The 23,780-nt window shown below is 38.3% G+C and overlaps 1 protein-coding gene across 1 annotated transcript in view; it reads right to left on the bottom strand.

Moving 5' to 3' along the window:
• The window catches only part of ppargc1b (peroxisome proliferator-activated receptor gamma, coactivator 1 beta), a 111,857-nt gene that overhangs the window by 87,015 nt on the left and 1,062 nt on the right, over positions 1 to 23,780 (bottom strand). Inside the window, exons 2-4 of the mRNA XM_008420859.2 lie at positions 13,674 to 13,727; positions 10,087 to 10,212; positions 9,895 to 9,993 (exon numbers count right to left, since the gene is read on the bottom strand). Of these exons, the coding sequence (XP_008419081.1) occupies positions 9,895 to 9,975 (81 nt within the window). The 5' untranslated portion in view covers positions 9,976 to 9,993; positions 10,087 to 10,212; positions 13,674 to 13,727. The remainder of the gene's footprint in view (positions 1 to 9,894; positions 9,994 to 10,086; positions 10,213 to 13,673; positions 13,728 to 23,780) is intronic.

Raw genomic sequence — 23,780 nt, 5'->3', positions numbered from 1 at the left:
AATCAGCAGCATGAGGAAATGGAGAGAGGTGATACCAGTGAATCACAACACTAACTGAAAAGCTTGGACTGAGTGCAAAAGATGAGATGGAGGAGAAATTTACATCTTCACATCCCACTCCGGTTTGAGTCACAGCGGCAACAACCTGCAACACGGCGACAGTCTGAATAGATTTTCATATAAATTAAGGTGGAAAAATGCAATAAGGAATTCCTAATAGGATCTGAATTCCCCCTGAGTCTCAGTCATGTTAGATTTTTTTTCTGTCTGCCTGATTTCTCCACCATCTTTCCTTTTGCTGCTTACTGCAATACCTAACAGAAAGAATGCTGCATGGAAATTGGATTTCAGAGATTCATCCAAGTTTCTTACAATGCAATGTAAGAAATGCAACCTGTTATACTCCACTTCCATTCTACAAACAGCATTTATTGGATCATGAGAAAGCTCAGAGCTCAAACTATCAATTGAAATAGGCAGTTCCACTAACACAAGGTCCTTCAAATGAAGCTGAAGCTTGTGGTGATGGGGGGCAGTTTGACATGCATTCAAGGGAAGCAGGAACAAAACTCATGTTGATTTGATTAAACCTAAAGCAATAATGTACAGCTCCAGTTTGACCTGAACCTGCAGGTCGGTAAGCCTTTGCTAGCACCGTTTATCCCTATTTGGAAACTGGACTAAAGGTTAACACTGCCCAAGAGCCTTACTGTGCTCTGTTATGGGATACCAAAGACAAAGGCACATGATTAGAAGAAGAAACTGCATCTGATCTTGACAGATGGATAGACCGTATCAGTCTTCCAGGACTGCCAGCAAAGACTTAATGAGTCTGGCTCTTTAGCAATAATCATACCACTTCTGTACATTAAAACTGTATCCATCAAGGCTTAATGAAATCAACTGTGCTATGTTTTAATTAGCATGGGTGATTTGTTGCGTCTAACCAACACCTTCTGATTACTGCCCTGCAAAATTAGGATCACGTGAGATTTTGTTACAGGTAAAACTTAGCAAGACCATTGTGGACAAAAATCGAAGGCAATCATACAACACAATCAACAACATTTAATTTTCCATTGTTGTGTTTCAAAAAGTCACAAACACAGTTATGGAAACAGGAAGAACAAGATCTAATGATTCTATAGCTATCTTTTGTAGCATTCACTTGACGTAGGTCGTAGTAAATTGTTTTCACAATATGACTCAATATGACAAAGTCTAGAGTCTGGACTTTGACCGAGCCATTGCAACACCAGGCCTCACGTCATTTCGGCTATGCTGGTGCAGATTTGCGGCTGTGTTTGAAGTCATTGTTCTCCCAAAACCACTGGCTATTTAGTGGTGAACGGACTGGCGGTCAGTTAATCAACTGCATTTGATTTGGATCACCTGGCTGATGTAAACTTCATGAAATCTTTTGGACGTAGAAAATATGAACTGGATCTTTACTCAACGACTGATGTATTTTCACTAAAATTGTAAGAAAAATCAGTTGCTAATCATATTTCTTGATGTCCAGTGTGGAGAGCAGTTATCAAAAATTACTCTGCAGTTTTTGTCACACATTTACAAGAACACTATCTATGGCGTAAAACAGTGTACACAATGGTGCAAAGTTGAGACATGCCAAGATGTCATATTACAAAGCAGCTTGGTTAATGCATTGCTGAAAAGTTAATAGTTAGCAAACTGCTTCCTCTAATAAGGTAAAATCAGTTATCATTAAAACTCTGTTAAGCAATTTTGATCCAATATTTGAGCATATATTTTCAATGATGCTCAAATCTGAGCGGTGACCCAAGTTACCAGAAAGACTGACAATGCAAATCATGACAGAAAAGTATCTTAGATGAATGAGAAAAAGAACAAAGAGCTACTGCGATTATAGAGACGACACAATAATAATCTGAATTCAGAGACGGAAGTCCAGATTTAATCAGAGATTGCATGATCTAACTGGGAGTATGCCTGCATGAATTTTTGCTGTGGTGCCAAGAAAGTCTGAGTGAGCAGCTGATGAATCACCACCTAATTAATTATTGAACACCCCCTCCACCAACCTGCCTCTGCTAGCATGGTAGCTAGCAACAGTCAAACACGTGATGGGCGGAGAGATCCATTCAACACACACACAGGGTCTAGGAGCGCGGTTAACGGGAGCATGGGCCCCTTGTGTCTCAGCAGGATGCCTGATAAACCTCAGAGGGATTTCAGAGGAAACAAACATACTCCCAGCACCATCACAGACTAACACGGACCCAAAGGGAATTAGCCAAACATCAACACACTTATGTCCCTGACAAAAACTGGGTGATTCTTATGAGGTGCAAAGCACTATAAAAGACGAGTGACTATCTTAATACTACTAACCTGTGAATCTGACACCTGGGCAACAAATCACCTAAACTTTCTCACTTTACTTTCGTACTTTGTCAGGCGGACATATTGTTCCGTCTCCAACAAGGAGGATGCTGCACCAGCTGCAGCCTTAATTGTATCATCCCCAGCTATTATTAAAAATATATTTAAAAGACAAAACAAGTCATCTTATGTCATTTTGGACACTGTTTCCACACAATTGTGTGATTATATCCAAGCGCTGCTCGTGATGTGAGCAGCGCATAGTGACAGAAGGGACAGGTGAGTCACCGTGGGGCTGCAGGCTGAACACATTGCACTGCAGCACTGCACATCACGACTCACACAGACAAGAGAGGAACAGCAAGAAAGCTAATGGCACGGAATTGGGAATAAAACACAGGATGGTGGGCACAAACACACCGAAAGTAAATGCAGCGGAGACACAGCAAAAAGGCTAAATCATTGAAAAGCAAAAAAAACAACTCAGGATAGAATATATATTGAACACTGGCAGTAACGACTGTATCGAAGACATCCATCACACCTGGGAGGATCCTTAAAGCCTTGATATCTATACTCGTCTGTCTGCTGTCTGTGCAGAGCCTTCACTCCTCAGTCACCAACCAGTTTAAGACATATTTATCAGTCTACACAAAGAAGGTAATGTGCCAGCTGGCTTTCAGCCCCCGTTCGGCTGAAAGCAACAAATCAAATAGAATTTTATATCCAAATTAAATCACAGAGATTTTATATAAATCTTATTCCAACTTCCACCGAATTGTTTTGTGCATTAGCATCCTCTTGTTCCTGTAATCATACAGAAGCGTAAAAAAACATGCATGAACACATGAGAAGCTTGTTTTTAATGGGTTGGAATTAGAAATAAAGTCTGCTTGAGCTCAATGCAACATTTACATCCACAGATGCTTCATGGTTGCTGAATGAGGTTGGTGACTGATTTCAAGATTAATAAAATGTCTTTCATTAGCAGACTCAAATATATGTCCAATAATATTTTCCAACTTCCATAAATCATGAAAAAACAGAATGTTGAATTTCCAAATGGGCAATGAGGTAAAGGACGATTATGGTTTTGAGAGAGAATCTAACCAAACTTGGATTCTCTCCAATTTAAAATCCAATTTGATGCAATTTTAGATCTCAGTAATCCTGCTTTATATACATTCTTTCAATTCACAGTTGGTGAATTTATTTTGTTTGTTAAAAAAAAACATTCTCAATGGAACAAGTCAGAATGCTTTGCTTGGCATCTACAAAGCACTCCTACTTCAGTTAATATCCACTTGAGTAAGACTGGTTTAACTGGCTTCAGAACATATTTTAGTGGAGTCCAGAGGGTAAAACCACTGAATAGGTGCTTTAAGCATCTTAAATTAGTATGGATTTACCAAAAATAATAATCGTAGTCAATAAAAACTCAAGCTTTGCTGTGGCAAATCAAAAATAAAGGGAACCTTATAAATGTAAGTTACTATTAAAGGAACTGTGTTATATAGATGTTTACTGCAATATACATCAAGAATGACTTATTGACAACATTCTAAAGATTTCTTTCTCTGAAGTTTAATTTTTGAATTGCAACTGTAAGCCAACACAGTTACAAAACAAGGCAGGTTTGTCACTGTTCATAGAAAGGGCAACTGAAAGTGCTTTAAAATAACGCAAAACATATTTACTTTTTTATAAAAGTGCAGGAAAATATTTTAAAAATTCATAATATCTATGGATATAAATGTGACTATGGTTTTCAAATATCCAAAGAACATCAAAATACTTTGACAAAAAAATGATTCTCCCAACTTTATGGTGCTGTTTAATGAATGATGGTTGGCCTACTGTATGGTGATCAAAGAGGCAGCAAGTGCTTCTGAGTTCACCTTCTTTTTACTGGAAAATAACACGTGTGCGCTGTACGTGCATGTGATTTTCTCAGTAGTGAAGCGAGTTTGCCCAACCGGTGCTTTGAACAGCAGAGTGGCGTGGATGTGACAAGGCTAATATTTTACCAGCATGCATCCCTTAGCCGATTGTGTCCTGTCAAAGCAGGATGTGTTGCTGATGTTAAGTCGGACTGATCTCCGCCAAAATCCCCCTCACCCCCGTTGAGAGGGCTGAGAGTGACCCTCGACACCCGGTCAGTTATAAGCCCTGAGAGAGGTCTGAGAAGCCTTCTGTGATCTAAAGCGACTTCTCTGTGGGTCCGGTCAGGTCAACGGAAACAGAAAAGTTTTAAATACATCGTGCCGTCTTTCCATTAAACCTCCAGAGAAGCAGCAGGTTTGCAAGTCCAAAAACTTACTATTGTTATCCTGTAAAACCATAACACATTTAAAACTTAGATTACACAGTAATTCTTCCAATAACTTTTGTCATAGGATAATAATGTTAATGTTTTGATATTAAGTTTACATTAGTATATTCATGTTGTAAGCTAGCACTATGAACTACAGTTGTTAAGCTATGAATGTGTCTGTTACGCAGTTGACTGCAGGCTTGTTAATCAAACAGACAAACTGCATTAAACACTTCAATACTATAACAAAATATAGTGGGGGGTTGTTTATATGCCGTTTTATTTTAGAAGCAGTTGGAATAACTATTCTGTTTCTACATAAATGAAATAAATTCAATGATGTTGCAAAATGTTCTAGAATTTTACCAAATTGTTGCACAAATGCACCAATACTGTACTAAAGATTTGTATGAAGTGACAATTTAACACTGGCTGGTGCTTTTAGGCAACTGTGTTTATATGCAATAACAAATGGGGATGATCTGGTAATTTAATAGTAGCTTAGGATGAAAATAGAATAGAAATATACTTTCTTGTCCCACAGTGAGGAAATTCAGAAAAATACATAAAGAAAAAATCATAACTTTTAGTTATCCTGTAGTTGAGTGCAGACTTGACTGTAAATCATAACTTTTAGTTATGATCTACAGGCTTGACTCAACCTTTTTACGTTGATCTACATTTGTTATGAACTTACTCATCAATAAAAGAAGAGGAAGAGTTTTTGCAAAAGAAAAATTCAAACAGACACTTTCAGAATCCTCTTGGGAATTTCATAATCTTAATAGGCTGCAAGGTATAACTGTGAACTTGGAGGACCTGTTGTTGCCTTTACTTTAATATATGCAGTTTTACGAAGGATCTACTTGTTCTCTCTACGATAAAAGCCAAAACACGTTGACGTCAGCAGCAGCATCTGCAGGAACTTGTCTTCAAAGACATTGTGATTTTGCAAGACAAATGTTTGAGATGCCAACGTTGTTTAAGAATCCATCATTTTCACCTGGAGGCAACAGCATATTTTGTGTAGGACTAATCTGTAATTGACATGTTATGATGAAGAAATTAGCAAATACTCCAACTTTGATTATATGGTGACATAATACAACAAATATAGGCAGTAGTTTGTGTCATTTAGGAGACAACTCAAGAAAACTAACTCTGGGGAGTTTGAATTCTTCAAATATTGCCAGAAAAAAACCCAAAATAAAAACTAAAAACCTAAGTTTGTTAGAAAGGCAATTCCTGTCTAGGTTTGTAGAAATGGAATCTAAGCCCAAACAGCAATTTATTTTGATATATGTGGAGGTGCATGTGCAAAACAGACAGGACGAGAAAAAATGAGGCAAACGGTGCCATGCTTGTTTGTGTGTGCATGTGTGAGAGAAAACTAAAGAGACAGCGAGAAGAGGAAGCAGTCACATGTTAGAAGGAAGAAGAGAAGAGGAGGGAGGTGAGACAGCCCATCCCTCCTCTACGTCACGGTGACGCCTCCGTCCGCCCCTCCCTCCACTACAACTCACATGACTGCAGCAGGGCAGTTCTGTAACACCAGTCACGAGGATAGAGTACTACAATGACCAGCCGGCAGGGGCAAGTGTGTCTTTTACAAGTACAACCCAAATACACACACACAGCAACGGAGAGCAAAAGAAAGCCATAAGTCTGCCTTAATAACCAGTAGTAAATATTAACATATTAGTTTGCCGTTTGCACTATAAATAACCTTATCAGACTGCACATAAAGAAAGGACTTCACACTGCGATACAGTGCACAGTTTGATTCCGTTTCTGACTCAAGTTTATCTTCCCTCTTCCGTGCCAGTCAAGGACTTAGCAGCAATCCAGCATTAAAAGCCTCAGAGCAAAGCGCCGCGTAGACGTAACAGCATGCCTATTTCCATCTGAGCACTCTTCTCCCTCGCAGTTGTCCCATTTACATTCCACATCCACGTCTTTATTGGATCTGCACAGCACGGATATACTTTTGTTTTATAGTCACATTTTCCAAATCGAAATGTGTATTAGGAGTCTTGTGCATTATTTTTCCCCCTTGTGCTCAGCATGATGTGCATTTCCAACTCCCTTCTGCTGTTTGACTGATGTTTGGTTGTGTGGGTTTCTAAGGCAGAGGTGATTTGTGAACAGAAATGATTTGGTACACCACTTTTTGACTCTTCCAGGGAATTTTATTCACACCAGTGGTAACCTGATACACAATGGCGTTTTGTAATTTGGCCGTTAAGACTCACCGCCTAGGGCGCCACTTCAATTTGGGGAGAGACAAGGACAAAGACAACAAAACTGGTATCATATACACCGTGAATATGTCTTCTATTCCAATTTTACATCATTAGTCAGCAAATAATTATAACACAATATTGTTGCTTAATACTGCATTAATAATAGTGACTGCTAGTAATGGAGATATGATTCTGTACTGCTCTTTTCCATGGTCATGATATCCCCTGAGCTTTAGACTCTTGGTCACTAAAATATAGATTTGGTACAGATATAAAGTACACTAAAGTCAAATCAGCCCAGTGGGCCAAATACCCACCCACCAGGGCATAACATTATGACCAGCAAGGCCCCTCTTGATGTAATCTCTTCCAGATTTGCACTTAGAGATTTAAATTATTTCCAGTTTTTCATTGCAATCTATCTCAACCTGTTTTTTATTTATTTCAAAAAGGGACAATGAATATTATATATATTATACCATAGTCTCTCAGGGTACAATCATTGAAAATACACGGCAGTGCAATACAGACAAGTTAACAAGCTTCTTTTATCAAAACAGAAAATAATAAGAATAATAACGATATATAAAAAGTATTTTTTAACAAAAAAATACATCAAATTACAAATTTAACAAGAATAAAAAGCCATTGGATGGAGAACATATGTGAACATCAATTTTAAATTATTTCCACAATTTTAAATTTCGATTTAGGTCTCATCTTTGACTGGGCCATTCTAGTCCCTGAATATGTTCGAGCCATTCCATTTTAGCTAAGATGTGTTTATGTGTTTAGGGTAATGTTCCATCTGGAAGCTGATTCTTAATCCCCGTTTTCAGCTTTTTGCGTAAAACAGCATAATTGCCTAATTTTAGCTCCTTCCATTCTCCCATCAACTTTGCTTTTCTCTCTCTGTTATACAAATGCATGATGCTGCCATCGCCGTATTTCATAGCTCACTAGTCAAGTAGTCAAGGACTTCTTATATTTACAGATCCATGCAAAGCAGGAAGGCTGCTGTTTCTGACACAATTTGACTATCACATGCTTGCCCTTTTGAAACTCACTCAAATTCTTACGCTTGTCCATTTTTCTGACTTTGAGGAGAAATGTTTTCCTAATATATCCCATCCAGTTATTGGCAACATGATGAAGAAAAAAATCTAAGTAATTTAAAATGCTAATTGATGTTTGGACCTCTTATAAAGATTACTGGAAAGTAGTTTGAATGCATAAAACATGAAATATGATAGGCTACAAAATATTGCAGTGCTTTGGAATAGAGATATTGCTTATGCTGATAATGTGTGATGACTGTGATTCAATTTATTTCTGCAAAACCAATTTAAAGAGCTAAATATGTGATCAATTCCAGTGAGAATACATGAATAGTATAGCTGAGTTATGTGTAACATAATGTTCTGCAAAATATAACAGACATTGTTTTGCATCTCCCTTTAATATGCATAACATTGAGATGGCTTTCATCCACAGTATGTGTTATGTGTAGGCACATGTCACTGCTGCGGCTTATAAATAGCCCACAGTCACCCTACATCCCTCCACGCACTGATTTCAACCTGCTAGAGCTGCCAATCAGCTGTGACAGACCTCCCTTCATCCCCCACTTCACCAACAGCAACACCGATACCTCCAACCCACACACACAGCGCATCAGATGCCGCGATGACCCTGCATCATCCAGAGCAAAAACAATCACCGCAATGCAATTATGTCGCGCTGTGCTGCGGATCCTGGATCGACAGTGACAGACCCCCGAGGGGGTCTTTTCCTGCAGACTACCTGCGAGGAGATTAATCTTCGTGTGTTGCGACTGTAAATTAGAGAAGAATCAGCAAATCTCCGCTGATTTCCTGACATAACTGGCCCCTTTTAAAGCGCAGCCCCCCGCGGACCCTCCTCATCCATACACACAATCTGTTAACAGCCTGCCACCATAACCACACTTTCAGGTAAGCAGTCCAAGAATCGAGCAGATTTCAGTCAGTTTTTCCACCCAGACGCGTTTTGTAATCATTTCGATTACGCAAAGCATTACGAAAACGTAAAACCGCATCAACTTTCCCAGCTGACTCAGAACCCGCGTCTGCTCTTCTTCGTTCAGGTTTTGGAGATACAAAATCTAACAACAATAATAATAATGAGATGTCCGTGAACACATCGTGGGAAAGGTGTTGCTCAACTTTGGAGCGCTCCGGTCAGCATGCGTAGATCCGCAGGAGATCCAAAGATCCTCCAGCGCTACAAGCCCGCTGTGTCGAGGCAATCAGCTTAATAATGAAGTGGATAAATAACATTACACAGCATTAATGTGTTGCAATGCCACAACAAGAGACCTCTTCAAAAACATTTAATTAGTGTTAAAAAGAAAACAAGGAACGCAAACACATGGATTAAGCACACACAAGTTCGCCTTTCTTCACACACAGTTTAAAAATAAATAGTGAAGAAGCCAATTAATACGCCAATATAACACAATAATCCACCGGCTTGGTCCACGCATGAAGAGGCGCACCACGTGTTCCGAGTCCCCGGCACTGAAATTAAAACTTCCCTCAAGAATGCGTCTAAAGTTTCCAAAGCGCCCCTCTGCATACCAAATAATCCCGGCCGAGCAGCAGCACACCGGCTGCTTTCCGCCTCCAGATCTAACACCAACACATTTATCCGTTTTCATCCATTAAATTCCCCTATTGCCGATGGCTGATGACATTTCCTCCAAGACACGTGAAAGCCAGACACCAAGTCATTGTAGTCCACACACACACACACTCACACACGCATGCAGACCGAGAAGCCGGCTTGCACTGTGCCGGGGAGATGCTGCCGTGCAGCCCAGAGAGAGGCTCCCATCAGCCGGGCACAGCGTGCGCCAGAGCCGGCGACGTGCAGAGACGTGCCCCGCTCTGCAAAGCCCCGAGTCCCGTGTATCCTCCAAGGCTGGGATCTTACCTGGCTGCCGGAGTTTTCTGTCAGGTAACTGAAGACAAAGGACGAGAGTTCCTCATCTAATAGTGGAGCGCAGTCCGCCATCTTCTAGTGAATGAGGAGCTGCGGAGTCAGAGAGTGGAGTATAGGAGGAGGAGGAGTGAGAGCGGGCCGCCAGTAGGGGGCGCATCTATTTACTCGTGGAGACAAACATACATTAAAAGACATGCGGCTCTTCAAAAGCGGTCTCCGGGGAGCACCAAGGGGTCAATGCTTGGATTCCCGCGGCTAAATCAGGACTGCTTCACTCCAATGTCACTGCCATATAAGCTTAATAAAGATCTGTTTATAGAAATAGATAGACATATTCTCACAAGAAAGAACATTTTCTGCAATATAATCAACAGTTTACAGCAGTTAAAATGTGCTAATAAATTTTTGATGCAGCTGAGAAAGACTCAGAAATTGGAAACACGCCATGCAATGTTTTCATATACTTTTGTTGAACTAGTAGATGATATATAGCTCAAACGTGCAAATACATGTCATCATCCATAGTTTCAGTTTTGGGACTTCACTTTTAAAGTTTATTTTTGTCATTGTAGAATAACCTGGTCTGTTTCTTCCTTGTATATTTATAGAGTTTCAGCAATGTCCAGCATCACCACACATGAATTAGACCTAACATTATGACCGGCTGCTTAATGGGTTGGTTTCTCTTTTGCTGCTAAAATAGCCCTGACTAGGGCAACTGTGTCTACTATCCAGTAGCTTGCTACCATTAGCATGTGAATGTGTGTGCGAATCGGGTCTTCTGGATTGAAAAAATGTTATACCATGTTATACCAAGCCATTTAGCATTAACGTCTTAAGCAATTTCACAAGCAAGCAAGCCTTTGCTCCCAATGTGCATTATGACCAAGACATCAGTCCTCTATGCTATTTTTGACTGATGTTTTCCACTTAGGAACACCCTATAAGGGCTGCAGTTTTGTAGATGCTCTGAACAAATCATTCAGGACTTGTCAAAGTCACTCAAATCTTCACACTTATCAATTTTTACTCCAAATCAACATTTAGGACGAAGTGTTCCATTGCAGTACCATAAAGAAAAATGTAATCTGTTTCATTCACTTCAACTCTAAGTGGTCATAATGTTATGCCTGATCATTGAATACATGACATCAAACACAAATTTGAAGTGTAATCTTGGCATTGAAACTAAGAATAAAAATGAACGCCAAACTAATATGCATTAATTAAGGACATTGTTTTGTAACCACAGAAAAGAAAAAGACTAAATGTGGGGCTGATCAGTGGGGACATGCATTGTACAGTTAAAAACTCTTGAAACATTCTGCTTTCGTCTCAGATCCACAGCTATAAGTGGCAAAATCCTCTTGCTGTTGCTGGGAAACAGCAACATCGACGCCTGTCAGTTGTCTATTCCAACACAGCTGATGTTCTGCGAAACCATTCTAACCGGGTACTGTTTTCTTTTGCACTCAGGGTTTTGTATATATTTGTATTGATTCATATAGTGACAGCCCCTTTTTCCACATATTTACTGTGCCCCTTCCTGCATGAGCGCATTGGCTTATGGTTTCCTGCTAACAATAGCTTTTTTCTCATCACAAACTTCTGCAGTCTTCTCAGACAAGCAATTTTAATGCTGGCATTAAATTACACTTACATGGAGTCTATCCATTAACCAGGTGGCCTCTGACAGCAGTTGGTAACACCGGTTTTTATTTTATGCTACACTTTTCAGAATTCTGTTTGTGAACAAGATTGAAAAACAACTGAAGCAATCCTTCTACTTCACATTTGTGTTGACCTATCAGGTAAAATCCACATGCATTGGATGTACATGTACATACACTGTACATTGTTGTACATGTACATACACTGTACATTGTTGATGGTGGCTGTAACATAAAAGGTGAATGAGTTCAAGAGGTATAAATACTTTTGCAAGAAACTATGCTAAAATGTTTGAATTTAATACTTTGTTCTGCAATGGTGTTTTATTTTTATGAGCCATTTGTTTATAATCTGATAATAACAGCGATGTTATTCAACCTTGTTTCTTGAAAGTCAGCATGACTTTGCCTTTTTGGCCTGAATTAACCGGCTTTACCTAGCTTTCAACCTGACACCTAGCCTGAAGCAAAATAGCACGCTCGAGTAAATCTCGTCTTTACTGCACACAGTCAGTGGTAATTGGATGACTTAATTCTTTACAGTTTCCCCTGGCAATTTGTTGACAAGCTTCTGCACACAGAGACACTTCTAAACAGTATAGTTTAGACACAATTCTCTCTTTTGCAATTAGAGGAAAACTTACATCTTAATCCTTTGTGGTTGTATCATCAGTGGATGAGCATAATATATTTTAAGTTCATTCCAGCACATGCCTTCACTTAATCCAAACAGTTTCACTTGATAATGGACAGTCAGATCCAGGTAATGTTGAATCTGCTCTGTCAGTAGATCTCCAGAGTTTCTGAACTCATAACAGTCTTTCGGTTTTCCATATGAATGCATCTGACAGTGCACATTCAAGACCCAAGCAGATGCAAATATGTTAATTGTACCACAAAAACACAAAGTTTTCTTCATTCAGATGCAGAAACTAGAAACAAATCTGTTGCCTTATTAGTACCAGTAAAAGCAATTATCTAAACTAGGCCAGCTCCTTGGATGCAGTCAGAATGAATCCACAGTTGTATATTCCCACTACACACTCGTTACTGTTACATTTTTACTATGTGTTTCTGAAATTGTGTCAGATCCAGCAAAACAGAATGGAAAGTACACCTCAGCATTTGTTTGTTGGCACCAGTAGCTATGCATTATTGCAGTAAGCAGCTTTGCTTGAAGGCAAGTTTGTGTTTTGTTGTTGGTCAGAGGAAAAACAGTAGCTATGTAATGCAGTTTTCCTTAAAATGTTCCAGGACAAATCATGGCATTGGACAGATTCCCAATTATCCAAAACATCACAAAGCAGATAAATCCCTTTGTACAAAGGTGTTGCAGAATTAGATTTTAAAAAGAAAATGGTGCAACTCCTTTGGGCCTGAAAAAAAAAAAAGAGGATCAGCTCAGGTAAAGGTGGCAGGCATTGCTTTCTGTGAAATCAATCAAACTCATTCTAGATATAAGGTGTCAGCTGTAGGACATCATGTCTTGGTTGTATTTTTTTATTGTCTAATCCCTTAAAACAATCTTCCACACACATGTCTCTGATGACATCACACAATATATAAGACAAAAGATGTATCTTGTTTTTGTTTTTTTTCCCCTTACTCAAAGACGGAAAAAAATGTGTAAAATTTCTGGCTGCACCAACATGTTGGAGCTGTAGATGGAAACTTTTACTAGTATTACAATAAAACATTTATATAAATAGGCTAAAAAAACGATTGAGAACAAATGTCTTACTTACAACTCAGAATGACTGTAAAGCAAGACAAATTTTAAAATGACACAAATTACACAATAAGAAAAGACAAAACCAATAAATGAAATACAACATTCACAAAAACATGACACAAAAAGGTAATTAAATAGTGGAGCAGACAAAGAGTCTAAGAATGGATAAAGACAGCTTGGTGAAGAGAACAAGGCTTGACTGGAATGGTCAGATTTCATTATCAAAGACCTTCAGTGATTTTTCTGAGTCAAACTGTTAGAATAACTCCATGAAGGGTAATGATTTTTATCAACAGGACTTTTAAAGTCCCAAAAATGTTTCCGGCATTTTTGCTGGACCAACAACTACTGCTGTAGAAAATGATTACCTGGCAGACAGATTTACTGAGCCCAGTACCACCAGTTAGCACCTCCACATGCATCTGAGAGAGAAACAGAGAAGCACAATTTGACAAGTACTCATTTTGCAAGCTGTGAATATACAGGGAAGTACAAGTTGACAGACAGTTTCAAATAGAGTATATTTTGGGGTAATAAACTGTTACCTGCAAGAGACAGATGGGTTTCATACATATAATATACATTAGGAAAACTTGTCAGAACTTATTCCCAGACAACATATCAACTAACAGCGTCAGTTTTGAAAACAAAGGAAACATGTTAAAGCATATTCGTCATGTTGCTTCACGCAATATTAATCAAATCAGTGACTTTATAAGTTGAGTCAAGAGGCAGATTAAAGAAACCTACTAAATTCTATTTTGCTTCAACACAGTACGGTAGTAAAAATAACGTATGTCTTTGAATTTGATGTTTTCCTTAGCAGAAACCAAGTGAAAGGTTTTAGTAGCTAAAGGTTAGTTTGGCAGGTAGAGTATTTAGGTCATCACACCAAAGCATGAGTCACTGCGAGTGAATGGCTGGAAGGACCTATCACCTGACATGAAAGAGGCACGGGGATCATGTTTTACAACCATGGGAGCAGGAAATACTAACTTCTCCTTATGCACAGGGAATTACAAATGCTTTTTCTTCTTTACCAAAGGCAGTGATATACAAGTGTCTTTTGGGTGTGATGCAGTAATGATGGCTCATTAACATCCTCATCATGAAGGAGAAACTCATTAACTTGCAGTTAAGGTTGTCTGAATACCACTTCATCTCAAGAAATGAGAATATCATTGATAAGATAATTATTTTCAGCAAATTTGATTTTAATATGTTTATTTCAGAATAAAATTTGTTTTACACACAGTGATATAGTAAATGCAAAAAATGCTTAATATGACTCACACCTGATAAAAACTCATCAGGTGTGAGTCATACCTGATGAGTATCACTCATCAGGTATGACGAGTTTCTGAAAAAGTTGACGAGTTTCTGAAAAAGTTGAATACTGCAGAAGACCAAGAGAAATTTGATCCTAATACAGAAATGTTATGTATGTAATGTACTTTACAGTGCATGCAGAACCAAAGTTAAAGATTTGTAGTGATCTGGTCAAAGTCTGACTGAAATGCTGTGCCAGATTGGGTTTTCACAATGAAAGCTGCATCTGATTTACTTTGTGTTTGATGTTCAACTTGTTTCATAGTGTGAAACATTTAAATATAACAAGAATGAATGCACATGTTTTTCTCTAGAATATCTCAAACAGGTGTTTGTTGTCAGTAAGGGCTACATGAACTAGAATAAGCTTTGCTGATTTTGATGCATATTAAAATGGAAACTTAAAAAAAATAGGAATTTAGTGGTAGGTTTTATTCATGGTTACACATTTTTATGCAGTAAAGGACCCAAACCAACAACAATTTTATTTTAATGTACAGCATTACTCATTCCTCATCTGATTTCAACACCCACTGGCTTACACATTACGCTGTACACTATTCTTTTTCTTTTGGGCCTGAAAAAGAGACGTAGCAAGGTTTTAAGAACTGATTACTCCAATGACAAAAACAATGTCAATATGAAAACACAAATAGTAAGGCAGTCACATTAGACACAATGTGTTAGGTTTGCTTCAGGAGAACTAAACTAATGATTTAAGTCATAACAACTGGTTAAAATAGCAGCAAATGTAATTTTTTCTTCAGGGTGTTTTGTGAGTAGTGTTTGTTTTAAAGAAGCCTCCATAGCTGAAATGCCAACAAAGTACTATAAATCAAGTTCTGGTGATGCCTGGTTCTATTATTACTGCACTTTGGTGTCGTTAATGCCTCCAGTCCACTCCCAGACCCTGAAACGCAGCCAAGGAGCTCAACAACAGAGTAACCTTCAGTTTCAAAACATCTAGAGCATCTACAGCAGCATAACTAAAGAGGCATTCTTAAAGATGGAGAGGAAGAGAGAGGAACTAAACTGCAATGAGATCTCTTTTACTTAAAGGAGATGTATTATGTAAAATTCACATTTTGCACTTTCATTTGGGTACCTGCTGCTCCTAAAAATAGCCAAAGTGCTTAAAAAACCCCACACAGCTGGTTTTTGGTTATAAGTTAATGTTTCTCGAGTCTGGACCAGTTTCCAGTTTCAATGAGCCGTTTCAGAAAGCTCTGGAATGTAATGTCACTAACCAGTAGGCACTGCCCATCACCTAGCAACCCGAGCAAGGCCCAACCTGTTACCTAGCAACCCAAGCTGAGCTCTAGTACATTTGGTCAGCTGGTTTGCTGCTGTACACACTGTACAATGGCTGCTGGAAAAGACGAGTGTTTTGTTGTTGGATTGCCATAGAGCAGTGCTTCTCAATTCCAGTCCTCAGGCCCCCCTGCTCTGCATGTTTTAGATGTGCTTCTATTCCAAAACAGCTGATTCAGATTATTGCATGCCCATCAAGTACTGCAGAAGCCTGTTAGTCACGCACAGATTCAATCCAGATGTGTGGCAGAAGGGAACACCTAAAACATGCAGGGCAAGGGGGCCTGAGGACCAGAATTGAGAAACAATGCCATAGAGAAACCACTTGCTGGATTCTTGTTGGTTGTGCAGGAGGCTCCACGTCTGCTTTTCAGATATGTGCAGTTGTATAATTGGATCTGTTTCCAGCCATTTTCATGTAAATATTGAGTTGGGGGGACAGCAGCAGCTTATTTAAATTTAAAGTGACAAGAAGCCCTACAAGACAGCTCCTGAAAGGTGGTCAAATAGGCAGAACTGAGCAGATTAAAATCTCATTATCTAAGAATCTTTTTAGTGCAAAAATGTAGTGAACATGTTTCGAATAGCTCATATCTATCCAAATCAGGTCAAGGAAGCATAGGTCACCTTTAAGAGCATACCACAAATAACTCAGAACTATGTCTTTGTTAAGTTTTCTGTGTGCAAAATGACAAAAAGGGAACTAGAATATGCAGTGAGACCCTGAAGCCTACAGGAGCTTTACACAACAAATGCCTTTCTACTCCTAGAAAAAAACTCCATTCAAAATGACAAACAGGCAATAAGCTGCAGCAACCAGGGCAACATTAATACCTTCGTATATCACACCAAGCTGCAGCTGACCACAACAAACACCAAAAACAATCAATACCACTGAAGTATAAATACTGAGGATGTGTGTCTCACTCATATCCAGACCATTAAAATGGACATTTCTCTGATTTTTGTCCCCGAGGTCATGCAGTCTCAATCCAAGCTCATGATCTGAGGTCAGGCTGTCGTTGAGCTGGGCTGGCATTGTGAGGCGGTTCTTGGGATAACTGCAGTATTTTACTGAAGTGGGCTTTCTAGCTGCACTCAAGCTTATGTTGTTAGGCGTTTCTGTGCCTTAATGTGCAAATGAGAAGATAACAGAGAACTCCTGAACTTTTTAATGTCACTGCAACAGTCAGGCTGACCTCAGGTAGCTTCAGGGGTAATTGGACATTCCAGAAGCTACACCTTCATACTAAGAGGTGAGAAAGGATTTTATTAAAATTAGCTATTTATTTCTTTTAAATAATGCATGCACGCACAATTTCAAATCTTACACAATTTTGTACTCTACTAAACAATGTATGCTTGTACACCCTTTTACTATTTGTTCATGCAAAAGGTCAGTGAAAACTTCTCTTCAAAAACCTAAAAGCCTTTTATGAAACCTACCAAGAACAGGTGTGTGAGAACTTACAGCGGACATTTTGAATTAATAGGACAGTAAATCAAAGTATGTTTTGGAATGGTTTGTATCCTTTTCTTTTGGTAGACACAGCTGTTGAAGGAACTAGTGCTAATATTAGAATGAATGTAGCATCTTATGGGTTGACAACAGAAGTGAGCCAGTAGGAAAAACAAACGTCATCCAGAAAACTAGAAAACTAGGAGCTAGTTAGCCTAGCGGTGATATTAACCACCTTGAGTCACAGAGCACAATGAAGATGTCTGTACACGACTCCAAAAAGTTCCACAAGAAATATTTACATAGAATATATGAGATAAAATTTAAAAGTAAAGACCAGTGATTATGTAAAGCAAAAAAAGTAGTATTTTTAAAATGGATTTAAAACATTTTAAGTCCTTAACTTTAGATATATTAATTTAAGACTCTAATGACACCTAGACACTCTGGAGTGCTTCTCACATGTAGCTGTTCCTCTTTCCAAGGGAGAGTCCTGCTGCCATTACCTATGTGCATTGTATTTGGCTTTCCTTTCTTGAAGAAACCTCTTACTCTGTACTTCTTTGTGTACGTAAACCTTTTTAAATTTTAAAAAGGTCAAGTGTTATAATCCTTGGGATTTTCAATACGTTTATTTTGAAGTTTAGTTTCATGCTTTTACTCTTTGAAATGTATAAAGTTGTACTCATTGTTTCTGTTTGAAGAGGTCCCCATTATTCTGTAATTATTACTTCTTGTTTTTCTTTTCTCTCAGACACAGAGTTGTCGTTTTGTATATGTGAGACTTTGGACTTCTGTTAAGTCACGTTCCGTTATATTTATTATGTCCCTATGTTTTATTTTTCTGTTGTTCAGTAAATTTATTTTCTAGTTTCCTGCAGTTCTCTTCAGCTCCCTGTATTCAGTAGTTTCTCCAGATGTGAGCCCAAGCTGCAGAAAAGTTAAATCCGATACTGCAGAATAACCAATAATTAGCATAAGTTAACAAAAAAAAAGTAATTGGCTTTTAAATTTCCCATTTGTGGTGTTAATTTATGATTACAAATGATCCCTTCTGATTATTGCTGGAAAAGACCAACGGCTGGAGATGGTAGCAATGAACATATGAGATTTTAGTCTATTTGGTCAAATTTTTTAAATTTATATGTAAAATAAAAATCTATGAGTCTACAAAAAGTTTTGACAACCATTAATATTATGTCTAAATTTCAAGGCACATTGATCAATAGTCGCATTGTGTCCCGGGGACATGTTGTAATTTCACCATGTATTACAGACTTGATGGATAAAAGAAAATGGGGAGCTGTCAACATAAATCACTGAACTAATTCTGATTTGTTATTATATACTTACAGAAATAAATACAGCTGTACCATCTGAACTTTTTCAAAGGTTCAAAAATAGAATAATTTATTAGCAAAATGACACAATTACATCTCTGACCAGACATATTTGGTTCAGTAGAAGAGGAAATTGTAAATGACATCTTGACAGAATCAATTAAGATCCTTCTAAGGTTCTCTTTTTTAATCTACTTATCTGACGTAACAAGTGAGTCTGGAAGCAAAAGTCAGGGATGACAGCAAGTTTCTCCCAAAGTGTCCAATGATTCAAATCGGTCTAAAAATGAGAATACTGTTTTAGACCCTTACCCTACACAACTCTTCCACATACTCAGCATCCCAGTGTCAATGTGAACAGTGATTCACTCATAAAACAATAGCTACCTTATGTCTGCTCTCAAATCTGTTTCACATGCAGAAAACAAGTCATTATGGACTTTTCTGAAAGTACAAAAACCCACTTAAGAAAAGTCCAAAAAAGTTCAGCAAAAGAAAAAAACTCCAGCTGACTGTTTGTCTGTTGACTGTTTTATGATGTTGGGATCAAACGCAGCCAGTGAGGAGCTGAAAAGAATCTCGTCATGTAAGAAGGATGTTCCAAATATAACCGTCCAAGATATTGGAATACTCTGGAACATTGTAAACCAGGCAGCCCAGGAGGCACCCACTTAGCCAGAACATCACACTCTGCTACACTGCCTTCTCACTTCAGACACACAGGTTTAGTTTCCACAGGAATCAAGTTGAACGCTGTTTGCAGGATTAAGAGCCAAGGATGTTAATATGTCATTTCCATTATCATGCTTGTGTGGATTATTGAGATTAAAAGAAACTTCCAAACTCACTAAGCTGAGTTCTTCAAAATCCTCAAGCTGATGTCAGGCTAATCTAAAAAAAAAAAAAAAAAAAAAAGCTCAACAGGCACATTGTGTTGCTTTGTTCTTTTGCTGCTCTGTAATTGAAGTTTGGAGCGAATAAAGAATTCAAACTCTAGTAAACTTTAAATAGAAAAGCTGTTTTCCAGATGAACTGCAGTCAGACTTTGACCTGCTGACCACAGAAACTCTGACAGTAGATATTTACAGTTTGAGTGATAACAGTGTAAAAAAGAACTATTAATTACTCATCAGACAGGAATCATTTTAGGGTCATTATTGAGCACTGATCAGAGTTTTCTGATTGCCGATTTATGTTTTCGCATCCACCTGAATAATGTGTTGTGCCACTGTTTATTCTGAAAGATAATTGTTTTCTGTAAGATAATTGAACGTTTCAGTTGTCAGTATGATTTGGTACATTTTATGGTTGCAGCAGATGAAAATGTATTCAGAGTTTATTACCAAGTATATTTTTGGAATAATTTAGTTCAGCTAATGAAACAAGGCTTTGTAAAAACGTAAGTTATTTATGTGGCCTTTTGGGAAAACCACCCACATCCTGTTTTAATCTTGGGACTCAAACACATCAACACACTACAGACAGGCACAGGAAATTGGTAAAGTTATTTAATGTAATCTTAATAAGCTGTTTCTTCAGAGATACCCATGTTCTCCACCAGCATCCTGGAGAATGATCTTAAAATTAGCAAGTCTCCTGGGAAACAACCATGATTGAATACATTATCTGATTAAAGACTTTAACTTGTGGCCAAGTGATTACTGATGCTCCCTGATCTACAGCTGGTGTTGTTAAAGAGAAAGGACAAAGATAAGGAGTAAGTAACATTTTTAATTTCTGCATATTGAGAATGGTTGCATTACCACAACGCTAGATGGGAATCCTATTGGTCCTCCTACACTGTGGCTTAGTGTATCAAGGACTTGCAGGTGGGTAAGCCGCACAGCAGGAACATGACTGTAACATAGGATGACAACTGCTGGACCAAGATGAGCATTGAGAACAGGCCAGCTTCTGCTTGTTCCTGTATGCTGGTTACTTTGCAGGTATATTCCCTTATGGATGCATGGTCAGTGTGAAACCATTTCCATTCCTCATCCTAAATGTACTTCACTGAATGATGAGCATAGTGATTTATAGGAGTATGTTATTCAAGGCAGCCTGCATCATTCACTTCTAACCAGGGAATTTCATTACTTGCTTGGTCAATCTGGTGAAGAGCTGCTGGAAAAATTGTGTGTGGTGTGAATCTGAGCGAGGTAGGTTTTAATTTATCCTGTTCTATGCGTTATTCTGCTTTGCACGTGCTTCTCTACGCCTTAGCTCACTCACTTAGGTTCCTCATCGGTCCCTCTCTTTTGCAAGCTGACCTTGACTTTTGCACTACATATCACAGTGGGGGTGACAGATCATGTGTGTGTCCAGCTAAATGTCAGTGCATCCAAATACAGTTACACTACAGCTGTTGACCAGGGCACAGCCTTGCTTCCCTTACATCCCTCAAAACATGCTTTAAATATCACCAAGGAATTTTCATGTTTAAAACAGAAACACTTCATTATTCTTACTTATTTTTACTTTGCATATATTGCAACAAACCCCCTTTTCTCGTCTGGTAGTATTTTCAGAAATCCATGTTATTCAATATTTCACCTTCAACTGACCCATAAAGATTTACAAAATCCGACAAGGCACCTGAAGTTTTATAACAAATCAAAAATCGCCTTCCAGCAGTAATTCATTGATTGCATTACTGCTGATAATGTGATATTAATATTAAATTTTGTGAGCTATATATTGTGTCTGCTCTAAAGAGTGTGTAGATATATATGCACAGTAAATTGTTGAAGTACTTCTAGAATTAGGAATAATTAACAACCCTTTTTACTAAATAATTTTTACTGCTTTCTTCAGTTTCATACTATGAACAAGCCATTTTGCCATTGTAGTGAAATATGTTTATAGATTATGACAATGGATATCCAAATGCCATAAATATATTTTATGTTTTTTTTATTTTTTTCTACACCATTTTGTTTTATTTTGGTCAAGATTCCAATAAGGCTGGTGAAGTTATGCATACAATCTGACAAAATATAACGATTAATCAAAATAACTTCGATCACCTCCTACTAGTAGACTGGAGTCATAAACCAACATTTTTTTTACAGTAATTTGTCATCAAGTTGTAACTGAAACTTTTTCAAGGCAGTTGCAAATTTCTGCCTGGTTGACATTGAAATGTCTCGACGGAACACATTCCTGTTCACACCTGCAAAAAGAAGAGTGGCAAACAACCAATTCTGCAAAACAAAATAGTGAAAAAGTGAATTTTTTAACAATTGCTTTCCTTTGTTTTGTATTACACAGCTAGTGCTTGGCACAAGCCATTTTCTGCTACCACAGATTACACACATACATACATTTCATATTGGAGGATTTTAAATAATTAATTTAAACTGTACATATTAATTACAACCATGATACACAACAGCTTGTGTAGACATGCTGTAAATAGTCTTGCTTTGCAAATGTCCTCCCAGTGACCTATAACACTCTGTCGCTGTATTAATGACTCCTCATGTAATGTTTGCTACTTATGTCACTGTGTGTGCACCCCAACGGTCCCCTCTGGGGGGGAGTTGGGTGTGTTACACACAGGGAGTAACACACTCTACTCCATGTGTGATTTTGTTGACACTATGTAATGTCTAAGTACCTTACGTATTTTAAGGAGTGTCTTGTTTGTGTTGCAAAACCACATTCAACAACAAATTACTGTGGCTTGGCAAAATTTCCTGAGCACGTATCAGCTATTAACATGCAAGACGTCTAAACTGATTTACGTTTCAAAATTAAACAACCTTGAAAACGTTGCAATATTAATTTCTTCTCTTCTCACTGGGGATCAGCTAAGATGTAGTAAAAATGGAAAATATGAAAGCTACAACTGAAAAATGTGCACATTTTAGACATGTTCCTGCTTTTAGCACATCTGATGCAGAATAACATGTATCCACACAACCTGACAACATGCTGGGGAAGTAATTTTTTCTTTTAAGAAGGTATGTAGGAGCTGTGACACATTTAAAACATGTGAAAAAGTGGCACCTGGGGACTGGTGCAAGTGGATTTCACTCTTGTTCTTTTAGGATGGATTTTTAAATGGATATGCTCCAATATATGGTGGTTGGCTACTTCCACTTATTTGTCATATTTCATTTCTTGGTCATCCTCGAACAGTCTAACCAGATACTTGCAGTGGCTCAAAAACCCAAGAGATCACACAATTTCAATTGTTGCTCCTAGGACGTCAACTGGATTAACCCCTTAAATCAGATCTGCCAGAACACTGACCAAATTTAAATCCTTTCTGGGGACTCTGACCTGTGAATAACCCGCTTAAGTATGGACTTACAAATTGTTTTATCTTTTTACAGAATTGTCTTGTACCAAAAAGGTTCTGGTTTCAAATCTCAACTGGAGTCGTACTGCTACACAATGCAGTAGTAAAGTAAGTTGTGAATAAAATGACAGGCCCTGTGACTCTGACAAACTGTATTATATAAGAATGAATTGACTGAAATAACTTTTCATTTTACTTATTTGTACAAATGTTTTAAAAAGTGAGTTCTTAATTAGATGTGACTTTTCCCAATGACCGTTTTGTGATTGAACAGAACTTCCACGGTGAGTTTATGGTGGTTCATTGTTGTGTTGGCAGTATATCCGGGTCCTGGATATATATAAAGGAGCTTCAGTGTGTGTGTTGGCAGTAGAGGCATTGTATCTATTCTGTAGAACCCATAAGCACAGAATTTAAATCAGGAATGGCCACACCGGCCTGATGCCAAGGCGTGTGACTCCAAGTTGTTGCCGTTTTTGCTTCAACCAAAAAGACCTCAACGCACAACTGCAACAAACAATCCCCTTTCTAAGCCAAAAAGCAACACAGCACCTGCAGGCCCCACATTTAATCAGTATGCTCTTAATTACTCAAATGCACAGTAGGGCACACACCTCCAAATTGTACGTAGACCTGGCTGTGCTAGTTGCTAGGAGAACAAAGGAAGTTGTGAGCTTTTCAGGATGCAGTCAGAATGCAGCAAGTAGCAAGAGCAACCCTGGGAGAAGGT

This window comes from Poecilia reticulata, linkage group LG10 (genome assembly GCF_000633615.1).
Source record: "Poecilia reticulata strain Guanapo linkage group LG10, Guppy_female_1.0+MT, whole genome shotgun sequence".
Taxonomy (NCBI): domain Eukaryota; kingdom Metazoa; phylum Chordata; class Actinopteri; order Cyprinodontiformes; family Poeciliidae; genus Poecilia; species Poecilia reticulata.
The sequence above is the reverse complement of the archived record's forward strand: the minus strand, read 5'-3'. Positions and strand labels throughout refer to the sequence as shown.